Below are 9480 nucleotides of genomic sequence, written 5' to 3'. Positions count from 1 at the left end.
ATGTAGATGTTATCGCGAATGGGAAATATCAAAATACATAAAAATTGTCTGTCCATAAACACACAATCTCAAATAGGACATGAAAAATAATGATACCTGGGTTTATAAAATTCCTAGCGGCACCCAGACTTGGCTCGGGTAAAAACACGATAACTAGGAATCACACTATTTATTTGTGAAAACCTCATGAAAATCCGTGCAGTAGTTTTTGTATTTATCGCGGACAGACAGACATTTTATAATACGTAAGGAAGTAGGTGTTAATATTCGATATATTTGAAGTATTGATAGATGATGTACACCCTGAAATAACCCAATATAACGCAAATCTTTTTAAAAAATTCACCCCTTAGCATCAACGATAAAAAAGTAATTTTAAATGAGGACATGGTTAAATAAAAGATAAATTATCTCGTTAGCATATTTTATTTCCAAATAGCTTTACCAGGGAAATTAGAAAACTTTTACACAGACATTTAAATTTATGACAGTACAATTTGTTATAAAAATGGAACCTTTTTTTATAAATCTGATAATCATTAAACTTTGTTGTTAACTTTCTACGTCGATAATACTAACATAAATAAAATATTTAATCTAGATAGGAAAGTTCATAGACAAAGAAACCACATACTGGCAACTTCAAACTAATCCTTACCTCTACGCACTCCAACTCTAGCCATCCTCTTTGCTACTCATAATCTGACATATTCTTAAGCAGAACTCATGTCTTGTGGTCTGATTTCATCTAGAATTTCATTTATATTTATTGACAATGTTATCAAATTCTCTATAGATGATTAAAAATCACATCGCTGCTTTTAGTAAATTGCTAATAGAAATGTGCCTAAAATCTTTGATTGGTGTGGCTGTGCTAGTCTTCGCAAACTGCCTAGACTTTGATAGCATTACGAACTCATCGAACTTTTATAATTACCTCGCAATCATAAAAGATTATGGTAAGTTTACAGTAATACATTGGCGGTAATACTTTAGTCTAAAGATGAATTTGTACCATGTGTATGATATATTTACACATCTCTTTTTGTGATTTGACAGCTTCATCTCCAATTATCTCTCTTTTTACACTATGCTTCGGCTTCGTTCTAACGCGGAAATTTCCAGACTTCAAGATAATCCTTTCTCAGAAATGTGCTATCAAAATTTAATATTTTTTTAGAGATTAGAATCATTAAAATTGCCTGTCCAATTTGAAAAATAGATGCGACATGCAAATCTTCTTAGACTGTCTACATTTTTTATACATTAATTTGATCCCATGTTCAACAGGCGACTTAAAATCCTGCAACAAATCAACCTGCGACTTGCCCTGTCGGGGCGCTGGTCCGCCACCCAGGTGTCCGGAACAGGTCCCCTACTGCATCTCCGGCTGCGCCTGCCTTTTGAACTGCGAGAACACTACCACGATCTGCTATGAGACGAAGCACTGTTTGAACCAAAGGCAATTCTTGACCGGCAAGAAGAAAAACAAGAAAACCACGTCCTGAAAATAAAATTGTTTCACTTTAATATTAAACAAGCCTTTTGATTTAAAAATATGTGACAATCCCCAGAATAGAACATAGCATTTGGTGTGTAGGTGAGATCACAAGTCAAAAATCGTTTTAACTTTGCGTATACTTAGGTGTACCAAAAGATTAAATACCTAAACTTACGCCATTTTCATTCATATCCATATAGGCTTTCGGTACCTTTTTCATTTGATTGAACCTTCAAAATTAAAAAAAAAAACATATAACCACCAATGACAGAAGTTGTTGTATGTCTGTCCGTGGTATGGTAGATGGTAGTCAAACGGTTGAACCCATAGTTTTAGAAAGGACCCCGCGCGCTGTTTGGCTATTTGGAAGTGTAAATTAGTTCAAATAATAAGTATCTAAAACGGCTAAAACCTATATGTATGCTCTTTGCCGAATTTAATAGCGTAAATTTGACAACGTACTTCAATATGACTTTGAAGATGCTTTGGAGTTTATTATGAAAATGTTCGATAAATTAATAATAGCATTAGTAACAGTTGTAATTATTTGCAATGGTTCTAACGTTGTCGAGAAACCAAGATCGTTCGAAACAATCATGAAACTTCACGTGAATCGTACTTTAGATGGAACTAAATTGCTACCTGAAGAGTTGGATTTGTTCTTACCATATAAAATTCCAAAGGAAGCTGGTTTGTTACTTTGTTTTATTCTATTTTATTTTCACAACTGCCCCAAAAACTTCGTAATACAGATACAGTTTCATGTACTTTATCCCTTTCGAGGTAGGAGCCAAAAGTTGCGAAAATCGAAAGCAACGTTTTATTGTTTGACAGGTTTATTAGTGAAGTTGAGATTAAAGAATGATGAGAGATGGGAAATCCAAGTTTTATGTAATGATTACAAGATTTATTTATTATGTAAACTTTGGAATCCTTTCAGCTTAGTAATCATCAACCCATCTGACACCAATATCAGGCAAAAATAGGCATATGATTAGAAATTACGCACGGTAATGCTATGGTTGGCTAAGGTAAAAACTTTCTGATTGGTCAAAAGTGTCGAATTTTTGTTAGTTTTAAAGTTTTCGTATTCCGAAGCACACGTCAAGCCATTGGTCTTAGACTGTAACGGTGGTGGTCAAAAACTCAGCCCAAATTAAGCCCAAATCAAGATGTATAATAAGCTATCCTCCTTATCATGGAACGCCAGCTAGAGTATCGACGGGGGTGTTAAAATAACTAATGATAATGAAATCACAATAAATCTTTCAATAGGTGGACCATGCTACAAAGCCCGTTGTGACATCCCATGTGTGGGTGCTATGCCTCCGACTATATGCCCTCAGGAGATCCCTGATTGTATAAGTGGATGCGCCTGTATAGTGGACTGCAAGACCGGAATCACCGACTGTTTTGATATAAGCAAATGTCCAGAAGAAAACTTTATAACTTCGAATGAAACTTTCACCTACACTAGTGATTCGAAAATCGATCTGAGGACTTCCTCATCATCATCGTCCACTGTACCTTATCCCATTATCTGGGGTCGGCGCAATATGTGGACTACAACGTGACATCTTCCTACTTCGGAGCATATTCACGGAAAAAGAATTTGATAAAGAATTTGCTGCTATTTTTTTTGCTTTTTTTATTCATATAGAAGTACTTCTGGCTTTTGTGGGTAAATATTGTTCAGCACGATTAGAGGGAGATAAATGTAGTATTGCCTCAACCAAAACGGTGGCTGCGTAACCAAAATCAAAAAATTAAAAATATGACAATGATTCTTTATAAATTCTTTAAAAAAACACTAATGTCAAATCACTTTTTAGTTGATTTCGTGGAATTAGTAGGTACGTACGTAGTACCTACTATTTCTATGGTTGATTTATATTTAAACCTTTTGTGAATGTTTCTATTGATACAACAAAATTTAAGCAAAAAAAAAATGCTGTAGTTATCAGGATCTATAATCACTATAAATTATTCTGGAATCGTGTTAACAGGCCAAATGCATTAGAAGGTTACACGTACATGTAATTAAATATCATTGAATCATCAGATAATAACTAATAGCATGCTGCATTCGTTCATCTACCGTACTTTATTCTGTGAAAAAAATAGGCTGGGCTTGACATGGCTTGAAGTGCTCGCTAGATGTTGACGAAATTTACAAGATAAATAGGTATATTGTGCGTCATAACGCACAATACCTAACCAAATAGTGAAATCTCTAAAGCATTGCTATAAACCAAAACAGTTTCGTTATGTTAAACAAATTGAACTACTTTGGGGACAACACCTCACTCCACGGTGTGAGACATGCGTTTTCTCTCTCATACATATCACCGTATAAGAAGTAAGTACCAACGTAAAAACGTAATTTTCAACAAATAACTTATACTGGATAGTTCAGTGATTTATATTTTTAGCTTTTGTTGAAACACTTTTAAGAATACGAAAACTTAAACCTTACCTTACCTTACCCTTAAAATATCATAATCTTATTAGTGGTCTCCAAAGGTCTCAGTGGTTAAGAGCACTGTCCTGATTAGGTAGGATCGTGGATTCGAAGATGTCGCTCTGAATGTATTCATCTCATTATTTAAATGTAGTTTTAAAAGCGTATGTAACATACATAGCATAATATCCAATAATAAAATCATCATACGTTGATGACCTTATCCAGCCTATAATCCAATTTATTCCAATAGAAATAATGAAATATTTTTTAGGATTTTCTGGATCATAGTCTTGACAGCGTGCGGGTTCTGCGCATCAGTCATCCTGCAATCCATCATGGCGCTGTATTCCGGGGAAGCTGTCTCATACCTCATGGATACCAACTACATCAACTTCGAAACTCCCTTCCCCGCTGTTACGATCTGCCAGTCAGGGGACACCGGCCAGACCAAGAACTACATAGCGAAGTGCATTTAAATTATCAATTCTAGATTTTTGAGCGGTGGTGGTTAAGACGCCTGTGATCGAAAAGTCCCAGACTCGAATCCCAGGCACGAGTGACAATTGCTTTGTGTACTAGTCTAAGTTAGTTATACACGACTCGTTGCCACTACATAGATGGCATCGTAATAATCGTGACTTGATTAATTGTGTTAACAATAACACACTCGATAAGAAGATAGGTACTGTGTATATAGATTTAGTCCATTCTCCAACCACCTATATTCAAAGAAGCAAATTAGAAGCTCGTACCTTCATATCAATATTAATAAATTTTCCGGCCTTTACACTATCAAACACGCTTGTATGAAGACTGAAAATGAGAAAAGAAAATCTATTATCTCTGCCTATGAGGAATAGGACTACTGGTAGTAAGATTGGTAGTAACAATGGCAACAAAGATAATAATATAGTATCTAAAACAACATTTACTATAACACAATTAAACTTTGTACCCAGGAACAATTTGCCCAAAAGCCTGACGAGTTTCTTCAAGGACGCCAGCTTCTGGTACCTCAAGTACTGCAAAACTTCATGCACTTGCCAGATAAATGTGACATGTGTGGAAGACTTCCTGGATGCTGTGAGGAGCATACGGTCTCCTTGCTCGGAACTCATGACTGACTGCTGGTTCGGGGGAAAACATTTCGCATGCTGCGAGCGGTGACTATCAGTAGTTCCACTTGTTCATTAGCTTTTAATAATCTGCTTGTCGACGCAGTAGTTCGCAGGGCAGGCTCTGTCTGTTTAATGCTCTCTGTAAATAGTGTTTTATATCTATATTTTTTAACAGCACTCGGTCACAATGATACCATATTTTTATGTACTTTTTTACCACATGCTTTGTAATACTATTGGAAAAAAAATATTCAAGAAACAATTGGTTAAATGGACTGGCGTGATAGAGGCAATACTGTTTACAATAATGGCTGGTGGCTGGTGGCAAATGCTATTGTGAAAAAAAACTTTTTAAAAACTATTACAGCTTTATTCCAACGCCAACGGAGTACGGTGTATGTTTCACCTTTAATTCTCGGCTGAACGGCAACGTGACAACCCTGAGTCGTCGAGATGGACCCGTCCTTCCGACTCTTATATACACCGTCTTGGAAAAATTTGAAGTAAGATTCACCCTTGATTGAAGTGAAAAAGTAATAATAATGTCCAATTTCATAATGGAGTATATAATATGTAATTTTAGATAAGGGTCCATTCCCCTGAAGATATGGTATCTGTCGCAATGGAAAACCCCCTGGGGCAGGCCATGACGATTCCTCTCGTCACTGACTTGGAGATGATCTTTAAGGTATGAGGTTATATACATCATTGTATAGTGAATATGCATATTTTATTGAATTAGAGACTGTCAAGTCAATTTGTACACGTACTTTTATTTTATATTAATGCTCTATCCCATTCCCCACTGAAAATTATTTTCATATAAATAGATCTATATATAGGAATATAGATCTAGAATTTTTGATATCTCTATATTCTTTAGTCCAAATATTGGTCACTTATCTCATCTAAATTGTCTAGTGTATCATGGGCGTTATACTTACCACCGTCATCTAGCTAATCAACCGGATTTTTATGATATCTCATATATCACACAGATTTTTTGCCTGTTTGGTTGTTTTAGGCTGACATTACGACCAGCGATAAGTCAATCACCCCGCTGAGCCCAGCAGCGCGGACCTGCCTCTTCCCCAGCGAAAAGCCTGATTGGACTGCAGCCCATTGGAACTTCTCCCGGTACTCGTTCAGCACTTGCATGCTGTACTGCCGAGCCTTGGCGCAGTACCACTACTGCAACTGCACCCATCATTTGATGCCCGCTATACGTAAGAACAATGTCTAATACGGAATAGGTTGTGGTGTATCTGTATGGTATTTTGTAACATAAATTCGAAACTCAGATTTCTTTATTCAACTTATGATATACATCGCTTATTGACGTCAAAAATTTACTGTGAATCTTCGGCGCAACAAACATCACTGCAGCCTTTTCTCCAAAGACATCAATTGAAAAATGTGGGTCTTATAAAACCTACTGTGGTCAATGTGTGTCTTATACTATATCTGTAACAATAGGAGTAAGTAAATCAATGTTACTAACAATTATGAATTAATCGATTACTTGTTCTTCTGTTGTTATTCTAGGAGGTTTGCCGTACTGCGGACCTCATGAAATTCAGTGTCTTAGTCATCATAAAGGTAACAAATATTTTGATAAGACCTCGACTCGACTAATAGCCCTCTCTTCTTCTTCGTCTTTAAATTTTGCATTCCGCCTGAAGTTTTCTCTCGTGGAGGCAGTGTTTTTGAAATAAAAATATTTATTTATCCTTACAATATTGTAATCGTATTCAAATCAGACGATTTGTATGGCAAACAGAACGTGATCAATCATAAGTTTAGAAGAAAAACAGATGAGACAGACACTCAAAGCAATTTGTTTGTTATTCTTGAAACGTTTTTGTTGGTTTAAAGTTTAATCATAAAAATACATATTTTTACTACCAATGTATCTCTGATCGGCAGAGTATTAAGAAGGTTTAATTGTGTGAAGTTTTGATTATCTTGCATATTACTAATAAAGAGTGGAGACCAATCAACTTCGACGTTAACTTTAACCCACGCAAAAAAACACAAAGTATGTCATTATATCTCAAAGTCGGCAGCGCGCAAGCTAAAATTATCATCAAAGTCGCTGTAAATCAACCTAAATATTACATAACATAGCAAAACAAAACACTGTCCAACGTGATGACCATTAGATGATATTTGGTTTGTCTGAATTGCATTGTTTGCTGTGCTGTTATACGTGGAATTCCTGTTTCCAGAACAATTCATGAACCACGAGTGTGAATGCCCGATGGCATGCGACGAGGTGAACTATAAACTTGTCCATATATACAATGTGTAAGTTATATTTTTAATTATATTTCATTCGTATATATTATGTGTGATTTTTCCCAATATATTTATTTATTGGATTTTATTAGTAGTTTGTGTATGCCCTATACAAACTAGCAATATTCTAAGAACAGCTTGCTATGTCCACTCTATTCTAAAATACGACGTCATTTTATGGGGTAGCTTCAGGACGCCGAAATGCGAATCGAAGTTAAAATAGGCAAGCAGACCCTGGGCTCTGATACAATACGGCTGAGAAAGTAACCGGGAAATCGCTCAGATTAAAGAAAAAGATACCCTAACTGTAAGACTATTGGATAAAGCAAGTTAATATCGCGCTGAGTAAGGATATCTCCGTGACAATTTCCATCAAATATGTGTCATTTATATGAGAAACTGCAGCCATATGGCGCGAGGGACCTCAGTCTCAATAAAGCGATAACAATCATAATATATAACCTAACCTTTCATAACAGCGTAGCTAGAAGCTTTATGAAAGTCAGTTCAAAATATTGAGTTTTATCACATAAATTGTGCCTATGTACAAATTAAAAGAATTATAGAAAAAATCTTTATGTTCTTGTGACTTTTTTGTGCAAAATGAAACACAGCTTTAAATAAAATAAAGTAATTATGAAATGATAATACTTCACACATAGTGATTACATGATTACTCACTGGAATTCCTCAAGGAGTAATACTGACAAATTTGTTGTTTTTAATACACATTAATTATTGTACGTTCCAAATATGAAATGAAAGTATTTTCATTTGCAGATTATGAATTAAATGTGGTAGATTGATTGGTAATAAATGTTCGCAGTCGCTACAGCGGCGACGACGTATCCGAAACTCTTAAAGCGCGGGGCACGCGGGGTGTGGTCCGACTGGCGGAACTGCCTAACTCTATGGTCCGACGGGTCGAGATACGACACACGCTGGGACTCGTAGGTAATCCATACTCGTCAGAATGGAGCAATCTTTAAAAAGCAACTTTTCGGAGTGGATGGTAGGATTTAAAAAAAATGTTGTTGACTTAAAAAGGAAGTAACAGATCGGGGGAAGTGGAGGAGACTGACATGCGGTACCGACTCCACATAAAGTGGGATAAGGGTAGGCTGATGATGATCGAGTTAACAAAAGCTTCTATTTAGATAGTTTTTAATTATGAGCAATGAATTAATCTGCACTGCACTTGGGTGAGGAGATAATTTGAGAGCTGGATAAAAACAGCTCGTACTATAAACATGAAAGTGAGTTTTGTTTGTCCTTATATTCTTATATTATGTTCTGTTAAAAATATTTTCTTTTATTGAGTACGTCTTGAATTTCATCTATCTAGATCATCCGGGAGAGCACAAAGCTCTAAAAAAAAAAAATCTTTTCTACTAAAAAATTTTTTCTTGATAAATACTTATATACTAAGTACATTTACTGTATTTATGTATTACATTTTTCACATACATTAAGGTTTTGAATTTAACTTAGCATTTTCAGTGACATAATTCCGTTGAATGTAGAAATTTTATCGTATTATTCCTAGCACGTATTTACTTTGAGATCAAAGAATATTTCACTTTTCAGTGGACATCGGTGGCGTGGCCGGCGTGTTCTTCGGTGCCTCTCTTCTTGGCGCGCTGGAAATATTCTACCTTTTCTGTATAAGACGAAGTTCTTAATCTTCTTTCAATTCATATTTAGCAGCATGTTCCGATTTCTATTATGTTCCATAGTTTTCTTTTTAACCTTAAATATAATAATAAATCCATCCGTAAATCACGCGTATTTATTTAGTTTTACTTGTCCCAACCATCTGTCTTCGACTTGTCCTATAGGATAGAATTCTCCACGTTGATTATCAACAAGACAATCAAGATTCCCAACGAGGAAACAATTCTCAACGGCTTACACACAAGTTGAATGCCACATGATTCACTATAGATAGCGACGATAAAATTCATTAAGATCTGTGAATCTTGTGATATACACTGGTAGGGTTCTGTAAAAATATCTATGACTAGACGTTGCCCGTGGCTTTACTCCCAATATGTATGTAAAATGTAGCCTATAACAATCTTAGACAATGTACCTTCTTA

The 9480-nt window shown here is 35.6% G+C and overlaps 1 protein-coding gene across 2 annotated transcripts; it reads left to right on the top strand.

Annotated features, from left to right (window-relative positions):
* Window positions 1–1818: 1818 nt before the first annotated feature.
* Window positions 1819–9161, top strand: LOC128672618 (pickpocket protein 19-like). 2 transcript variants are annotated; one of them, XM_053749876.2, is made up of 11 exons: window positions 1819–2191; window positions 2777–3860; window positions 4237–4431; window positions 4925–5128; window positions 5451–5586; window positions 5667–5771; window positions 6108–6309; window positions 6629–6682; window positions 7312–7390; window positions 8208–8331; window positions 8969–9161. In XM_053749876.2, the coding sequence occupies exons 2-11, from the start codon at window positions 3769–3771 to the stop codon at window positions 9047–9049; spliced, it is 1272 nt and encodes a 423-aa protein (XP_053605851.1). In that variant the 5' UTR covers window positions 1819–2191; window positions 2777–3768; the 3' UTR covers window positions 9050–9161. The 2 variants fall into 2 exon arrangements, with proteins under 2 accessions (XP_053605851.1, XP_053605850.1); XM_053749875.2 differs by having other exon boundaries at window positions 8208–8335.
* Window positions 9162–9480: the final 319 nt, after the last annotated feature.

The sequence above is a fragment of the Plodia interpunctella genome, chromosome 9 (assembly GCF_027563975.2).
Source record: "Plodia interpunctella isolate USDA-ARS_2022_Savannah chromosome 9, ilPloInte3.2, whole genome shotgun sequence".
NCBI lineage: Eukaryota > Metazoa > Arthropoda > Insecta > Lepidoptera > Pyralidae > Plodia > Plodia interpunctella.
The sequence above is the reverse complement of the archived record's forward strand: the minus strand, read 5'-3'. Positions and strand labels throughout refer to the sequence as shown.